Source organism: Rosa chinensis, chromosome 2, assembly GCF_002994745.2.
Source record: "Rosa chinensis cultivar Old Blush chromosome 2, RchiOBHm-V2, whole genome shotgun sequence".
Taxonomy (NCBI): Eukaryota; Viridiplantae; Streptophyta; class Magnoliopsida; order Rosales; family Rosaceae; genus Rosa; species Rosa chinensis.
Window position 1 is genome coordinate 34,945,966 of NC_037089.1, and position 19,249 is coordinate 34,965,214.

Below are 19,249 nucleotides of genomic sequence, written 5' to 3' on the forward strand. Positions count from 1 at the left end.
AGGGCAAAAAAGTCTCAAAAAAAAATTAAAAAAAATTAATTGGGTAAAGGGAAAATAATCTCTTAGAGTGTTTTGAGTAAATGGGATTAAAAAACAGTTTGTGGAGCAAGTGGGCAATTTTTAGCCTAAAATCGGATAAATGATCATTTTCCCTTAATTTTACTTTATTTTGCTAGTTTTTATGTAAGTATTTTAGAGCAGTGTTTATTGTACAAGGATAATAGAGTTTGGACATAGACTTGCATTGATAGACTACTTCATATATTAGAAGTAAGTCGGCGTAGGATTTCAACCAATTAATGCAGCCTCATCTATGTTATTTATTATCAAAGGGGAAAACTGTGGAACTACGAAAGGGGGAAAAAAATTCAAAATCAAAACCAAGTTTTCATACATAGGTTCCTTACAACAACAAATGGTGTCAGTATTCATACAGAAATCTGCTACGTCGTCTCTACAATGTGACTCTCTCCCTAACCAACCTCAGGCCTCCTTTCTCTGAAGGAAGATGAAACTAAAAATTACAGTGTGGTTTCTTGTATGCTACATGTAGAGGCACAATCAGTGAAGTGCCCTTTATATGTATTCCTAAAGTCTAAAACAAAAACTATTTCAACCTGATTATGGGTACAACAGGCTGCTTGTATCCTATATCAGTAGATTAGTTGTATCTACAAAAAGGTGCTCCCCGGAAGCAGATAAATGTAAAAGATGACTTTATCCAACTGTCTTCGCTGCAATTTGTATTCTGATATTTTCCTCCAAGGAGTTGGAGCAGCACTTACAAACAGAGAAGGCTGTAGAAAATGAGTGGTATGAAAGCATTGTCAAGTTGTGCTGTGTAAGCCTCCAGCAAACCACTTACAGTCCCAGCTACTAGAATAGAGATCCAATGCTGCAAAATGTGGCATCAAACTCATAAATAAACGTGATTTAATATTACAGTTACGACAATTTATGTATCATATGTTAAATTACTTGCACGTGACTTTACTTCCTATTCATGAACCAATCTAATTGGTGATTCCTTTTTCAAAGCAATTTAACTAAATAACCAGTTCAGCTATCCAAGTAATAGGTTCCATGAGCAACAATGGTCCCGTGCCAATTTGGCAGTGTCAGAATAGAGATGCTATACCTCGGTAACAATATATCCAGTAGATGCTAGAAGGGGAAGCAACACAGAGCAAGCAGCTAGGACAGATGTTATACCAGCTGCAGTCCCTTCAACGGTTTTCTCTACCAATAGAAAAAAATTGCGCACACCAATAAGCAAACTAATGGGAAAACCTTCTCCGGTAAAATAAAATCAATACAAATACGTACTTCCAGTTTTGCTCCACCTGAGTACCCCGTACTTGTGCCCAACAACTGATGCCTGGAAATACAGGTAAAACCATTACAAGAGAGTAGGCTATGTGTAAACTCCTGTCCCGTTCTGTTCATCAAGTGTAAGCAGACTCACCATTGTATCTCCAATTCCAAGACTTAAAATTCCAGAAAAAGGGGATAGAGGTCGATCATTATACCCAGAAGACATCCAAATAGGAAGAGCGCATCCCAACAAGAGTGAAAAGTGGCTGAAGAAAGCATACAACATGAAATATTGGGAGTTCCTTATATCATACTAATGTTTAAAAAGCTTTGATCAATCAGAAGAAGCCATGCCATACCTGACAATAAGAAGATCTGAGTCGCGATGATCGGTGAAAGCACTCATGAATTTATGTATAAATTGTCCCAGTGGCCAAATTCTCCATACCTTGTCCCAAAGATATGGTCAAGCAAAATGAAATAAGACACATAGACTTCAAAATGACTCATTCTTTTCAACACTAATTCCCAACATTCGAATACAATATTTTAATTTAGCAATCTTTTCTCCTCAGCACATGCAATTTGCTTCTCACAAATACTATTCTTATGATAATGGATCTGAAAATTTGTGTAATACAATTAAATTTACAAATATGGATTAAAATGGCCATTCTGACAACTTACTCGAACAATTTCCAATGCCAAAAAAACTGCCAAAGCTGCACCAAATGCTAGATCAAGAAACTCTGGCTGGAAAAGAAACATACAATAAGCATATGCACACCACAACAAGAAAGAAGAAGCTGAATATGTACCAAGATGACAGTTTATCATTAGTCTAAATCACCTGGAAGATAAGAGCAGGCACAAACATTAACACAGCCATCAGATGGTAGTATTTTCGGAGTAAAATTCTCTCAATCTTACTATTCTTTGAAATGTTGTAGAACCTCATAACAGACACACATATCACACAAACCCAGTAGCCACACAGAGATAATCTCTTGAGTGGTTCCGAAAAAATAAATGACAGTACCCTGCAAAAATAAATTTGATGCTGATTAAGATGGTCATCTGGCATGGAATAGCTTATGTACTTTGGTAAATAGAATCAAAAAAAATTATTCTATTGTTATTTATATTTTGTAATCAAAGTACTATTACCGATACAGAAAAATCAAGCTATGCATTAAAATGAGAATGCTCAAGTATCTCATACAAGTGTTTAAGGAATTCAACTCATGCATATTCGTTAGGTTGTTGCTTGAATACAGAACTACAATTCAAAATTATCTTCATGATTTGGTACGTAGAAAATGTAGGAAAAAATATTCAAGGTTGTCACTCTGACAATGCCATTATGTCACACATTTGTCAAATACGAATTCTCCGTTTAGCAGCGTAATAGTGGATACCCACAAAGGAATCAGAGGCAAGTTATGCCATAGAGTTACAAACTGCAGCACCCCTCAGAACTGTAATCTGGTTAACACATCCCAATACATGGTACTTCTGGGATCCAGTTTTCCAAAACTGGAATCTGAAATACCATCACATATGGGAAGAAATAGTAGATAAATGTCTATATCATTTGAGAACAGAAGATGTTACCATAAGAACGGGTGCATATGAAAATCCTGAACAAACTGCATCCACGCTGGAATGATCACAATCAAGATAAATCCGAGAGACGAAAAGAATATAACTGATCTCCAAGTTTCATTGTTTGTCCTCACTTCAGAGCAGGCCGTACTGAAAGAGCATTCCCACATTCGGAGAACAAGTTTAAAGACCACTGGAAAAAGAAGAAGGCCAAGCAGCAAACCCTGCATAAAATAGAACAACCTTTGCCATCCAGCCAGAATACTTGCAATCAATTTCATCTCTTAACGAAACATACCTGTATAATAATATTTATCTCGTTTGTTTTACTTCCATATTGTACCATATCTGATTTAATTGAGAAGCCAGACACCTGTTTGAGCAATGTTACAAAATTAAGATGCAAGTATAAAGCCAGTGTTTCTAAAGAAACAAAAAGGAGCTATCAAAAGCAGGAAAAAAAAAATAACCTTTGCAATAGTATATGCCAACATGTCACCAAAATAGAGAACAAGACCTGAAGCCACTAGACATGCTTCCCCTGCAAAAATGAGAGAAGTTATTAATAATAAATGATCTAGAAATTATTGCTTAAACTGAGTTAAACATAAGAATTCTGAAGATGAAAGGCCAGAAAACAAGATAAAATGACACCCACACACACACACAGGGAAAGATATCTAATCATTTGCGGGAGCTACTGATAAAGCAATTCAACTTCAGGTACTCACAGTCAATTGGGACATTTATTGAACAGAAGAACATAAAAATCTGCCGCAACATATCAACTCAACTAATCATGTTTTCTTCGTTGATTGGTCGAAGCTAAGCCAATCATTTTGGTTTAGCAGTTACATTTTTTACTAGTTCTTCAAACTATTAGAAAAATTCAATTGCATTTTAAAAGAAAGAATAGGTGAAAACAGAAGAAGTGGCATGGCACATACCAATCGAAGCACAAGATGGAAAAGTTCTGAAAACATGTTGAATTAATTTTACAACTGCCAATCCATGACAGAGCATCCACAATAACTTCAACGCAGCCTCAGAGCCTGAAAACAATTAGAAATGACATTCAGTTGTACAACAACCAATTGACTCAATCGGAAGCAGAAAACGCTTCACAAGTTTGTAATTCAAGTAAACAAAACTTACTTGTAAGAGATGATGTACCAAGAGTTACACAACACACTGCTGTGTGCAATACTATGCAACTTAAGCTTAAAATTGAATGCCAAACACTGCGTAAAGAAGGGGGAGGCTTATTCCCAGGTGCACACCATATAGTGATGCAGAGGAATATAAGTACACTCAAGGAACTGGCAGAAATGGCCCAGTATTGCATCGTCAAAGATTCAAGCTCTGTGCAGTAAAATATAGAAAAAATCACCAAACAATTAGAGATGTGAAGCATGAAATCCTCCCAATACAGCTTATAAAGAATTGAGAATAACGGCTGAACAGTAAACCAGTTAACAGAAAAAGTTACCAAAACCTACATTAAAATAGGAGGAAAAAACAAAGGAAAGAGAAAAAAGGAGCGTCATAATCTCGAAGAGAGAGAAGAAACATTCTGCTATAAGAAGATACTGACCAAGCTAACAAAAGAAGTCTACCCAAATGAATTTCCTAGAACTCAAGGGAATGTGGAGAAAGGAGTCTCAACCCATATTTTAGCTGTTAATGAACATTGGAAAAGACAAAGAAATGTAGAAAATGTCATCCGCTTCTCTTCATCTTCAAATGTCAACTATATCCTTTTCTCTTATTATAATTTTTTTTTATTTAATAAGAAGCATTCTTTTAGTAAGAAATATATAAACAACAGCACAGGTGACAAGATGTCCATCGAATGTGCTGGCTATATGTTCTAGTTTACATCTCAAAATAGCAGCAAATAACAAAAAAAATAAAACTCAGAATATCTAAACCAAAGCAGCATTCTAATTCTAAAGATTCGCGTGGACTGAACTATAGTTGAATTCTGAGGAAGCCGATGCCCATCAAGATCCCCAGAATTGAACCCTTTCCCACAAAAACATCCAGCTGCTCGCCCCTTATATTATCAAAATTGCTCTTATTTTCTTCATCCAAATGTCCCACAATGCGGCTATTGCAGTGATCTGCCCAGCATTAGCCCATCTTTTTATCCCTCCCAAACACTTGTACCAATCACGCAACAATGCCACACAATCTACTGGATTGTGCCAACTAAGCTTAGACTCCTAAATCTCATTCCAGAGAGGTAATAAGACTGGACATTATAAAAAAAACTGGTACAGACGGTCAGATAGTCAAATCCATCTATGCACATTACCAAAAAAATGAGGAAAAAGGCAAACAGTTCATCTTCTCCTCTTAACGATGTCCCCGATATTTACCTCTCCATGAGCAATGACACACGTCTCAACCTCACTTAGGCGGAACTCTAGCCTCCAACTTTACAGAAGAGAAAGGACTAACAATTTTAACTCAATGGAGCTTACGTTTATCATGAGTCTTATAGCAAATTTCGAAAATTGCAGTCCTCAATGATTCATGAACATACCAGGTCTACTAAGGTCTGAACTATTTCAGCACAGATGATACGATAACGATGGAATTAACGATCAAAAAGTATATGAGGTACCTTGATATGCAACTTGATTGAGTGAGAAAGGTCGTGAGAGCTGTATCATTTTGGAGATCATGACAGTGGGCAACGTGACGGCGCCCAATAATATACCTGAGGAAGCACCGGGCCTGAAACATTGAAATTTTTCAATGAGGAACCCTAGAAATTCAATGTTGAAGAGAATGAACAAAAATTGGGGAGGACCTGGTGTTGAATTGGGAGAGGAGATTGGTGGAGGAGTCGGCGAGGACGTCGAGGACGAGAGCGGAGATTGCGAGGAGGGAGAGAGCGAGGCCGTGGGGGAGGAGAGAGAGCGGGAGAGAGAAGAGGACGCGGCCGACGAACAGCGCCACGACGGCTCTCTCTCCGTTCAGCAACGAAGCCATGGCCGCCGCCGGCGTTTTCGATTCTTTCGGAGACGACGTCGTAGAGGCGGCGGTGGCGGTGTTTTTCGCGGGAATTGGAGTCGTGTGGCGTGCGTGGAACGTCTGCCCCGCCCAACGCAGAATATGCTGTTGGGTTTGGGTGTGCCGTTGGGACTCTCGTAATCTGGGGGCCAAAACAACGCGCTACATTTCACCAAACTAGTATTTTTTTTTTGGGTCAGCTTCGCCAAACTGCGTGACTTTCCTTTTCAGTCTCGAGACTTGATCAAACTTTCTTTGGTCTCTATGTCAAAGGCTTACGAGTTACGACCCTGTGGAATGGTCGTTGACTCGTTTCTTGAAGCCATCCTTTTCAAAATGGGTTTTTTTCTTTGGATGACTTTCAAAATGGGTTTTGCATCTAATGAGAATCACTTAAACGAGGACTTCATGAAGATTTTGTAATCAACAGTTTGAGAGACCTATTTTTATTATTACATTACCCCAAAATCAACCGCTAGATATTTATGTATGCATGAATAGATTATTTCTGAAAATTTTCTTTTAAATTGCTAATTGTTAAGATACAGAACTATATCAAATCAATAGACGAATCAAATTTGTCAAACCTGAACCGTTCATGTTCACGAATGATAAATCACAATTATGAATACCTTAACCATTTTCAATTTGGTCAAAAAAAATGTAAAACTGATCTATACATGAATATCTAAACATCTAACGGTGAATTTGCAGAAATATGATCGAAAAGTGAGTCTCACAAGAAAGTCTTCATGTAGTCCTCATTTTAGTGATCCTCATTAGAAGCTCTCTCTTATATTTGATCAGTCTCAAAAGGATTGATTATATTAATATGATTCTAAATTTTGGTTAGAATATTATAAGGATGACCACTCCATGATGATAATATGAGCATTGAGTAGTTTATGCCCAAAACAAAAACACTTCACCTTGTAGGTAATTGATCTACTTGACTTCACACGCCTACCGCGCAATAAATCAAGCATTTCTATAAAGACTCCTAAATGAGCTTTCGTTAGCATATACAACAGTACAAAAGCAAGAACCAATATATTAGAACAAAAAAGGCACACATAATGCATAGATCAAGCTGAAACCCACAAGAAAATGTAGGACTTACTATAAAAGGCATAAATAAAAATCAGTAGCCCAAGGCTCTATGGGAATAGCCCATCCCAGGTCCAGTCTCCACCCTCCCCCGCAAATTAGTCACACAAACATCGCGGTTGCGACCCCTACCGCCACCAATCTAGGAATGTCGCCTACGATGCACAATCTCGACTACTTGTGAATCTCAAACTTGGGTATACCAAGCACTCAAGCATACCCAAACCCGATCCCAAACTAGAATACTGCCACCATGTACACCAAAACGTCATCTGAACCACCTGATGCCGACGTTGCCGCTTGGTATCAACTTGGACTGAGATCCAAACTCATCACAATTCGCCATACACTCCCATGAACCTGTATCCACGACCTCTAGTGCGTTAGAACAGTTTGAAAACCCGACTTCAACAATCCCCTGCCATTCCTCCAAGTGTAGCACTCCCAAAGAGGCACAAACCAAATGCTAAAAACAATCACCCGTTCAGCAGCATCATCCGCGCAACATCAACAAAGTCGAAGGCCAACACTGATTTTAGGACACTGCCAGATGAGGAAAACCTCGCAAAACTGAAGGTTGGTCTAGGGCGCGTGCGGTGCATTCTTTACTACCAGAGTATCAGAAAGAAGACTCATATTTTTTCAACACTTCTTTGGTGTATGACTTTTACTTCTCTCTCCTTATCCAAAAAATAAAATTAAAATTACAAAATTACTCAACGGTCTACTTTTTTCTCCCTTATTTTTTCCCATCACTTTACAAACTATCTGAATTTTTCCAATAAGGATGTTTTTTATGAACCTTTTTTCGGTAAAGACAAAATATTGATGGAATAATCAATAAAATTCATGTTTGTTGGATCTTCCTGATCAAGTTATATGGGGAAATACTTCCTCTAGGTTGTTTTCTGCCAAATCTGTCTTCCGAATTCTTTGTGATGAGCAAGGATTTCATAATTACTATTGGTTGAAAAATTGGTCTCTCCCTATCCCTCCCAAGCTCAAGATCTTTCTATGGTCCTTTGTTTCAAGTAAGCTTTTAACTAATGAACAACGGTTTAAACGACTGCTCACCCCTAATCCTTCTTGTTAGGTCTGCATAAGTGCTTAAGAAACTATGTAACATCTTTTCCGTGACTACCCCATGGCTAAACAGGTTTGGCAATCCTTTGATATCCCTGCTAACATGCTAGCGACTTTCAATTTAAATTGGGAGGATTGGATATTTGCCAACTTATTACAAAAAGGGTACCATATGAACAACCTGAGCTGGAATATCTTTTTCATTTTCTGTTGCTAGTTCATCTGGAAATGGAGATGCAAGAATGTGTTTGATGTTGGTTTTCATTATCCTTATAACCCCCCCTGATGTTATAGATAGCTATGTCACTGAATGGTCTAAAGCTACTGCCAAGGCTAATGTTAGTTTGGCTAGAAATGTTGAAATGCTCTCTTGGCTTCAACCTGCTGCTGGTAATCATAAGCTCAACGTTGATGGCTCAAGAGTCAGCTCGGGTGCTATTGGTGCAGGTGGTGTTATAAGGGATGACTCGGGGTGTAAGACCCCATAAATTCGTTATTAATTTCTAATGGTTTTCGGAAATTAATAAAGTGTTCGTTTGAGCTATTTCGTAGTTCGAGGGTGGAGCGGAAAGTATTTCGAACAATTATTCGTTGGAGCTTTGATTCAAGGGTTGACTTTTTATACTTTTAGATTATGTGAAAACTTCCTCATGAAAGTCGTAGAGTGCGTCCATACGAGTTCGTGCATAGGTGGAACGCGAAAATCAGAGTTCGTATGAAGAAGTTATCGCATTCGGAAAAAGTTTTCATTTTTGTTAAAAGGATGAAATTTTCATAAAATTGCAGAAAAGCCCATGTTTCCATTTTGGGAAACCCGAGCTCTCTTCTCTCTCCTCTTGGCCGGAAATCGCCCGATTCCTTCCACTGGCGATTTCTTCCTCCTCCGGCCACCTTTGGACATGAAATTCTTGGGGTTGCCTCACCTCGACCTTGCGCAGCTGCCAGTGGCAGCCATGCACCACTACACGGCCTGTAGCGACGGATTTGGGTCCAAAATAGAGTCAACGTCGATATCTCTAGTTTCCGGCTACCAATCTTCTAGATTCTTGGCTTATTGAACTCGCTTTGAGTTGCTGAACAAGCTTTACGAAGGATCGGGCCGAGTGGTGGACATTTTCAAATTCGTCGGAGCTGTCACCGATTTCTGCAAATTTTCCAGCCAAACCGAAACTTGCGAGGTAATTTCTGACCTCTTCCCATTGTTTTCTGACCTCAAGATAGTTATGAAAGTTGTTCACCATTTTGAGACAAAGTGGTGCAGCATGGTTTCACCGTCATCCACGGTGGTTGTCGGCAGCTATTTCCGACAGCTTCTGGGCACCTCTGGGGCAGTTTCTGCTCCTCATGGTGATCTACTCATTGATACGAGCATGTAGATATATAGTTTGTAATTTTTGGAAATCATATGAGCACGTTATGAATTTTCAATGTTTTAGGGTTTCAGTTTGATCGATGTTCGATCCGTGAGGATTTGGCCATCTGATTGACTTGTAATTTTGATGGATCGATCGTACAAGTATTCCAGAGACCTCGAGTGGTCTAGGATGAAGTTTTGCCTCGATTGGCTTTACTTTTGGATTGTTGGATTGATTCGGGAGTTTCGGAATTAAATGGTTTTTGTTAATTCATGTGCTAAATCGAGGTTGTACTTGCTTTAGGTGATTGATAGTATGTTCAGTCATTTATCTTGGCTGTTAGACAAGACGTAGTAGGATTTAGAGGTGAGTAAATCTCACGGTGTTTCGATTGATAAATTAGTTATGGTTTAATTTAGTAAATTAAATTGCTAGCATCTAATTTAGTAAATTAAATTGCTAGCATCTAAAATAATATTTATCGAAATAAATTATTTGTTTTAAAATATATGAACTTGATCGACAACGGTTCATGGGTAAGCTAAAACAATGTTTTGATATAAAATGATTTTCGAGAAGTATAATTTGTAAAACTATAGTTGGTATTAGTGGCATCCCTGAGTGGATGACTACGTGTGTGTATATATATATATATTTTTTTTTGTGACAAATATATATCTTGGTGGAATTGGGCATGTTATTCACTTTTGTGTGCGATGTGATGTGAGGAAAATAAATGGAGTTTTGAAAGAAAAAAGGTTTTTGTCAGTTTGAGTGTTGATTGAAATGTGTACGATTTTGATGTTGGTTTTGAGATGAGAACATATTGGTTTCGCTATTGTTTTGGAGGTTGATGGAGATGTGGAAACAATATCTATGTGGTGACCTGTGTGGTGATCTGTGTGATGATTTTGTGTAAATGATGTGGGTTGTTGTGAGATGATTTATTTGAAGTTGATGGGTGATCATCGACTTTGGTGTTGATGAGTGATCATCGACTCTAGTGTGAGTTGTTGACCTATGTGGTGACCTGTGTGATGACCTGTATGGTGATTGACATTATTAATGGATGTTTATAGTATCAGTGATTCTATTTATTTCTATTATTGAATTGTTCATTTTCTTGGTAATCTCCTGAACTAAGTTATAAGAATTATATGCAAGGATTACTGTTTTCTGAACTTTGATTGGTTTTAATGTAATCTCCTCAACTAAATTATATGCAGGGATTACCGCTTTTTGAATTGTTTGTTTTAATGTAAATTCCTAAACTAAACTCTATGCAAGGATTTATATGATTTCTATTGTTTATTTTGAATGTGATCTCCTGAACTAAGTTTCTACGCATGGATTACTAATTTTACTTAATTCAATTGTAGGTGCGATTGTGATTTGAGATTTGTAGTGATTTGTGAAATGAGTCATGAGGTCATCATTTTGACAAATGCTTTATGTTGAGAGGAAATGAGTGTGATCTCGTAGTGAGTGTGGAGGGTGCGTTTACTTATTGAATTGTTATTCAGTTTAATTTGTAAACACTTGGTGATGTGATTTTTGACTTTAGAGAACGAGTCGGTGTTGACATTGTGAGTTCAGTTTGTTTGTTGCTTAGTCTAAATGAAAAATTTTATGTTTACTCTTCTTGTGTTTGTTGAGTTTCCCATTTCGGATTTGAATTTACTTATTCAAAATTCGAGGCGTGACACAGGGTCCTGGTGTGGTGGATTTATGGTCAATGTTGGTGCTGGAGAGGTTTTACAAGCTGAATCTTGGGGTCTTTTTCATAGCCTGCAGTTGGCCTTGAGTTTAAGGATCACTAAATTGGAAGTTGAGTCAGATTCCTCTGTGTTTATCAATCTAAACCACAGTGACAATATTGTATATTGATCTTCACCCCTTGGGGACCTTGATCATGAACTGGAAAAGTCTGATGCAAGAGTTTGAGTTCATTCAGATTAAGCACATTCATCGTGAGCGTAATCTAGTTGCAAACATTCTGGCTAAGAACAGTATCCTTCATGCTAAAGGAATCTGCATTTTGCATGACCCTACTGCTTTGATTACTGAATATTTGTTGGACGATATTGTTGGGGCTCCTAGAGCTAGAGGTTTTATGGCTAGCTGTGCTAGCTAGTTGTTTCTCTTTTGTTTTCTTTCTGGGCTGATGGCCCCATATGTACCAAAAAAAAAATTCATGTTTATTTAGGGTTAATGAATTTTTTATTAGTTTTTTTTTACTGAGAGTCAAGAGAAATGATAGAAAATGTCAAAATGACCTTGTCAATATACTAAGAAAGTCTAAAGGACCCTACCTTTTTACCCACAAGACCACCATAATGTAAGAAATATCAATATTTATAAAATTGCCACAGTAATTTTAATTTTTATTATCTACTAAAATGTCACTGCATTCAAACAGCTATTTCCATTAACTGAAAAACTATTACTAACTAAACATAAAAATATGGGCTTTTGACCATTTACCCAATTAAGGCCTAACAAATGCCATTTTTTTTTTGGTCAAAGATATTCATTGAAAAGAGGGCAAACAACCCAACCATACAACAACAGAAAGCCAAAAGGCTAAACTGAAGAGAAACAGAGCTCTCGTAGTCAAAGCCACAGGAGGCAAGACAAGAGGAACTACGGACAGACGCAACAAAGAAAACCAAGCCTAAAGAAAAGCAAGAACACAAATTAAAGGAAGACATCAGAAGCTTCAGCCGCAACAAATCCAGCACCACCAACGTCCACCATGGCCGTCGCAGCTGAATTCGTACATGGAACTCCAAAATTGCAGCTTGTAAGGAGACCCCTACACCAAAGCCCGATCAAAATAACCTTGAAAATGGAAAAACAGAAGAAAAAAGAGGATCTAAACACAGATATATCCTCTTCCCCACAATACAAATTTGCACCATAACATGAGATTTGCAGCCACAACTTAGAGAACAAATCTAGGCAAACGAAACCCAGATCAGGAGGAGGCCAAAGACCTCGAAAATAGAACATAGAAGTAGGTGGTGGTGCATGCACCTGAGCCAAAGCTCTACCTATCTTTTGATTGAGACGCGAGAAATCGCGTTTGAGAGAAGCCACTGCAAGAACCAAGCCATGGTACCGATTTGAAATGGAATAGAAGAAATCCAGGTAATAAGATCTGGAGATGAGAGATGGTGGGTAAAAGAAAGTGATGGGTGGTGAGGAATGGGTTAGAGCAAATTTGGGGCTAAAGTTCAAAAAGAAAATTGGGGCGAGATGGAAGGAGAAGGGAGGGAGACCGAAGGTGAAAAAAATAGAAGAAACAAGAGGCAGAAGCCCCAGATCTGAGACATAGCTCAGGGAAGCACCCATAGAGGTGAGCAGTGCCACCGACTCTCAAGGGCACAGAGTGGGTTTCAGAGAGAGAGAAATATCTACAGTACCGGCTTCTTTGTCTCTTTGTATTTAACAAATGCCAACTTACTCCACTAAAATATATGTATGCTCACTCACCCACTTTAAAGCTAAAATGACAATTTTAAATTAAGCACAATCAATAATTTACCATATATGCCACTGTCTCTCTCTCTCTCTCTCTCTCTCTCTCTCTCTCTCTCTCTCTCTCTCTCTCTCTCTCTCCCCTAGCCTTTCTTTGTTCTCTTTCCTCTCTCTCAACAACCGCGTCACCGACGTCGGTCTTTGGAATCTCTACCTCCTCATCAGTCTCGAGAACCGCGTCAAATATACCGTCGTCGAGGTCCTCAATGATGACTAGAGCCTCTTGAGATCGGGATCTGTTGCCTTGATATGATTTCGGAATCGCTGCACAACTGCTAGAGTCTCGGCACCTACGTCGGCTGCAATGGCGTCGTTTGGTGCTGTGACGTCGGGCTTGGTTCACTAGCGAGCCAACATTAGTCAATTTTCTAGTGAGATTATTGTATCGGAGGTCCAAATTGCATATCAAAGTTGCAAAGTTCCGCTGCCGAGCTCTGTGAGGTTTTCGGACTCAGGCTTCTCTGCTTTTGATATGAAACTCTTGGTTCTAATAGATATTGACGAATCGTAGGGCCTTCGCGGCAACGATCCACGAGGAGGACTCTGACAATATCAATAGAAGCATTATTAACCCATCTCAGGAAGTCATTGTCATAACAAGTGGCATTTTGGAGTGTATAATATAGATCAGATCAGAAGAATTTGCAGAAAAAATGTCATGGAATGGAAAGGAAGGAGTTTAGTTGGGATTTGAGCTGACAAAGAAAAGTTGCAAAGCGAGAAAAAAAACATGGCAGTGTTTATTCTGTGCTAGCTTGGGTATTGCATGTTTAGAGCAAGGGTTAGTGATGGAAAATACATATGGGAAGGATTTTATATAGATGGAATCTTTTCTTCTTTTTGATGTATGGCTAGTTGATCTTTTTGCCTTTGATCTTAGTTTGACGCCAATTTGGGATTGGCATATTTGGTATAATTCTTTTATACTCTAACATGAAGCTCAAGGGTCTGCTTATGTAAGCTTACATTTGCTTGTAACTCTTCAGGTTCGCTGCGGGTGATGTCTAACGCTCTTAAATTTTTTTAATGAGAGAGTCAAATAAACATCCTAAAATTTTCAAAATCAAGAACATTTCCATTTTTCATTGATTATTGGCCCTCAATAAAACTTTTATTGGGGGATAATAAAACTGTTATTGAGGGGCAATAGACCTATTATTGGGGGGCAAAAATATTATTATTGGGGGGCAATAAAAGTCTCCGGTGAGCTTTCTTCTAAAAAAAAAAGTCTCTGGCGATCTCTCCAGTGACTTATGAGATATCTGACGACCTGATGTCGCTTTTGGGAGCGCATAATTTAACCCTGAAATATCGTTAGTAGTATAAGCAAATAGGGATCGTTCTATCCGGGGATTGAGGGTACACCTGTCATTGTGAAACAAATAAAGAAAAGTATTATTTACAAAAATAAAATAAAGAATATAAATATATACAATTGTATAAACACATAAAGAATTAAAATAATAAAGTATTATTTACAAAAATAAAATAAAGAATATAAATATATACAATTGTATAAACAAATAAATAATTAAAATAAAGTATTATTTACAAAAATAAAATAAAGAATAAATATATACAAGTAAACACAAATAAGGGGGGATTAGGATTCTTAAAATTAAAATTAAAATAAATAAAATAAAGAAAACGTAAAAACATATATACAAGGGTGGAACGCAAGGAACAAAGATCAAAATCAATTCCATGTAATCAAATTCGATTCAAACCCTATAATTGTTCTTCCAAGTCATGAGAGAGGAGTTGATCATGTGAAACATTCGAAAGCAAATGATTTCCCATATTTTACTTTTCAATGCTAATTAACCTAAGCGAAAGCACCTAGATTAATTCTATCAAACATGCAATCAAGCCCTAGAAAGCTAGTCAATCATGACATGTTCAATGCATTAGACATAGAGAAAGGCTATCAACTCAAGTGTACAACTTAGTTATGGAAAAGTCCACCTAATTGCAATCCTCTTCAATTAAATTCGATTCTTGTCCAAAACCTTTACTACTTTTGATTCAAGTTACACAAAACGAAAAGTCGATTTCATGTTCTTAAACCTAGCACAAATTACATGCAAATCCTATAAGTGTCGACCCAAATAAGATAAACATATAAAAGTTTTCTGTAAAACAAATTTAATCGAACAAACTCACATAAGCGACTTAGAATCACAATTATAGAATTCGAAAACTTTATTTAAACATAGAAATTGGGCTTAAACTTTGCCCTAAACATTATTGTTAACTAGAAACAAGTTCATACGAAATCAAACAAGGAAACCAAAAAGGTTACAAGGAAAATGAACGAATTACACCGTGAGTGGAGATGGAGATGGAGAGCTAGATGGTTGGATCTTGAATCTTGGAAGCAAGCCTTCAAGGTGGATGATGGAGGATATGATCTTCACGGCTCCTTCTTCTTCTTCCTCTCCTTGCTTGAAAATGCAGAAACTTAAAACTAGAGAATGGAGAGAAAAATGAAAAGGAAATGGAGAGACAAAGAAGATGAGATGGATGAAGGAATTGGTGACTAAGGAAAATGGAGAGGAAATGGTGAGACAAGAAGATGAAATGGATGAAGGAATGTGTTTTAGAATGAGAGGAGAAGGTGTTTATATAGGGAAGAAAAAGAAGAGTGAAATGATGAGTGGAAGAAAAATAATAAAAGTGGAGTATGAAAGTGATTTGTAAAATATGGAAAAGAAAGAGAAATGATGAAATGAAAGCAAAGCATGAAGGTGCAGCAACATGGAAGTGATGGTGATCTATTAAAGAGATTGTAGAAAAAATATATCCAAGGAAAAAGAGAAAAGCATCTAGCTTTCTTCATGTGGGTGGGAAACATGAATATGTGGTGTTGAGCTGTTTTCAGGTCAGTTTCTTCCCCTTTATTCCTTCAATTATTTCTCCAACAAGACTTCATTATATGCCTTTGACTTCTTCATATGAAATGTTCCACTATGAGTGTAGATCATCCTGACAAATTTTTAGAGCTTCAATCCATGTGGTTGGGCCGGAAATGCTGCTGGACCTCTTACATGTCCAGTTTTCCGGTTTTGCTTCTGTAGAAAAATTGGGCTGATTGTTTGAAGACCTTCCACTCATATTTTTCTCTGGCACTCTTTATAAGAAATGATCATTTGGGTGTCTAGAATGGATCTGGAAGGTTTCAGCTCATTTGAAGTTCATTTGGTCAGGCGGCCGCTCCTTCTTCCTTGCTTGGCTCTGATTCTCCTAGCCGGAGTAAGAAAATATTCAAGGTTGACTTTTTAGTGCATTTTCATTCTTTTCCATCATTTCTAGGTAATTATGGACCTAACGCTCATTTCACCTTCATTTACTCCAATGTACCTAAAAATAGAAATTGAATTAAAATCGATTCAGTTAAGGAATTAACTAAGCAAAATGTGAGGAATTAACTATTAAAATATCACATTAAAATGCTCCTATCACGACCTCCAACAAGGTTTCCGACGTGATCGGATTCCGACAGCCGGTGACCGGAGTCCGGTGATGTAATGACCTGAATTTTTGTATTAATTTCTCGTGTTTTCCTTGAAATTAATGAATGTCCTGATTAGTACAAATTATGGTTTCGATGCCTTGTTCTTTTGGTTAATCGAGAATTAGATTTTATTTCGACTATAATCCTCTCGAAATGTTTCGATTCAAGAGTTGACTTTTTATACGTTAAGATTTTGTGAAAATTTCCTTCATGAAAGTCGTAGAGCGCATCGATACGAGTTCGTACATATGCAGAACACGAAAATCAGAGTTTGTTTGAAGAAGTTATAGCGTTCGGGAAAAATTTTCATTTTTGATAAAAGGAAGAAAATTTTCTAAAATTGCAAAAAAGCCCAGATTTCCCAAAAAGGAAACCCGAGCTCTCTTCTCTCTCTTCCGATCGAAAATCGCCAATTTCCTTCCACCGCCCATATCTTCCTCCTCCGGCCACCTTTAGATTAGTTACCACAGGCGCTGGCGTCGCCTTTTCCTCCTTTACCTCCTCGTGGTAACATCTTATCCCCTCTCGGCATCTACGTGGAGATGCACGGCGGACCCTATCCTAACCCAGTTTTGGGTCAACGTCATTTCTCCCTCCGACGGCCACCATAGCTCAAGCTACTTGGCTTTTGGAGTCACCCGTCTATGCTGGTCATGCCTATCCTCCCATGCTTTTCGAATTTGGCACCGGGAAGGATGTGGTTTTTGCTATGGTTACTTCCAGGTATGAGAAGATGGTTGGTTTCTGCAGGGTCTGTAGCTTACTGGAGCATTGGGTTCCGGCTACACAGGGCAGCTAGATATGTCCTGAACTGTTTCTAAGGCTGGGGCTCAGCGTCAGGCCGGGTAGCTAAAGATGGGTGGTTCTAACCCTAGGTCGAACCCGCTTCCTGCTTTTGGTGTTGTTGGGTCAGGTTCAACATTAGGGTCGTTGTCTCAGGCTACTGTTAGGTTACTTACAAGCGGTCGTCACTGTTTCAGCTGTCTTGAGAGGGGTATGATCCAGCTAAACCACAACATATTTTGGTCTGTAACTATCACTATCGGTCTCGCTTATCTATAAAACATACAAAGGTCGAAGGGAAGACCGGGTGTGCTTGCCTTCAAAGCTCCGAATCTTGGATGCCTAAGTCAGTATCGTTATAAGATAATGATGATGAAAAGCGATAGTAAACAGTTACTTCTTTGGCTTGTTGGAGATGACCTTAATGTAGCAGATATGTGATAGCCTGGTTCCATTTCTTTCGGTGTGGGATGATCAAGATTCCTGATATCCCCCCGAGGGGTATCAGGACCCTCAGTTGGGAGCTTTCCTTACTTTTGTATTGGCGATACGAGTCTTGTGCTTCTGAAACTTGTGCCTAAGAGGTATATGCATACCAACAAGTCCCCCAAGTCCTCGGTCAACAGTTCTCTTGGGTGGGGAGTTTATCTTTGGTAAAAGTATTGGAAGTGCAAGGCGAGTTCATGCCACGTGGCTTGCGTACAACCATTACCCCCAGTCCCCCAAGTCCCCACTTAAGAAGAGTCTTGGCTGGGGTGAGGAGATCATTCTCGCAATTATCATTGTGTCGTTATCCCGAATTTGTGGTAGGGTTTCATGCGTCTTTTGGCGCATACGCTATGCCCTTGGGACAAGTCTGCTGTTGTTATTCGTTTTTAGTGTGCAGAAAGTTCGGTGTACTGGAGTCCGTAACATGTAATAACGGCGTAGTGGTAAGGAGTCGAGGCGACAGCGTATGACCTCTGCAACGCCAGAGATGTCGGACACGTGGTGAGATCTGGTGTCGTCGTCCTTGCACATCCAACTATCCTTGTACTCTCGAGGTCCCTATATATCGAAAGAGGAGGGAGATGGGGGTGGTTACTATTCCCCTGTGTTTGTTGGAGATTGAGATAAGAGGTGAGAAAAGTTAGGGCCTTTAGTGTTCAGAAAGCTTGAATCTCTCTGGTAGTGGTCGGAATTCCTTTTTATTGGCATCGTTGTCTCTGTTTTCCGGTTTGAGTAGTGAACAGGTACGTTGTCTCTTGACTTTCCTGGGTTTCTGTCTGAGAACATTTGTATGGTAGTGTGGGTTTTGTCGAGGAGTCGTTTGCCGAAGGTGAGATTTGCTGGTAGGCTTTGGGTCGTTGTGGGTTCGGTTAGGCTTTGGGAAAGGTGAATTTTGGGTTTAGTTGGATTTGTTGATGAGGCTCCGAAAGAGGCTATTAAGTTTTGAATTTTCGTGGGGCGGGTCTTGGAAGGCGATAGATATGGGACGATTGACTGACTTTGGGTATCGCTTGCGGTATGGCACAGGAGCATAGTGGTCACGGTAGGCGAGAGGGTTCTTCTCATGGAGGTGGTGAAGGTGTTTCTCATGTTGGTGTCAGTGCTTCTCGTGGAGTTGTCGAGGGTGCTCCTTGTAGGGGTGTCGTGGGCACATCCCGAGGTGGTGGAGAGGGTGCTTCCCGAGGAGGTAGCGAGGGTGCTTCTGGAGGATGTGGCGAGGGTTATTCCCTAGGAGGTGGTGAGGGCTCTTCTCATAAGGTACTGAGTAGGGTCGAGCATGTTGTGGGCCCCAAGGTTGCCGAGGTGGAGAATGTCAAGGTGTTGGAGATCCCTCACTCGCCAAAGCTGCTCCTTGGCGAGATGCCCATAGATCAGCCTGGTCTGAGTATGACCGTGGAGCAGATTAGCGATATGAGGTCGACTTAGGGTATTCCGGGCA

General features: G+C 39.0%; 1 protein-coding gene across 1 annotated transcript; it reads right to left on the reverse strand.

Annotated features, from left to right (window-relative positions):
• Positions 1 to 367: 367 nt before the first annotated feature.
• Positions 368 to 6,117, reverse strand: LOC112188699 (dolichol kinase EVAN). The gene is made up of 14 exons (XM_024327870.2): positions 5,738 to 6,117; positions 5,549 to 5,661; positions 4,075 to 4,281; positions 3,867 to 3,971; positions 3,390 to 3,460; positions 3,218 to 3,292; positions 2,929 to 3,143; positions 2,165 to 2,354; positions 2,002 to 2,067; positions 1,674 to 1,762; positions 1,466 to 1,580; positions 1,327 to 1,378; positions 1,139 to 1,239; positions 368 to 895 (listed from the first exon to the last, which is right to left on the reverse strand). The coding sequence occupies exons 1-14, from the start codon at positions 5,917 to 5,919 to the stop codon at positions 782 to 784; spliced, it is 1,695 nt and encodes a 564-aa protein (XP_024183638.1). The 5' UTR covers positions 5,920 to 6,117; the 3' UTR covers positions 368 to 781.
• Positions 6,118 to 19,249: the final 13,132 nt, after the last annotated feature.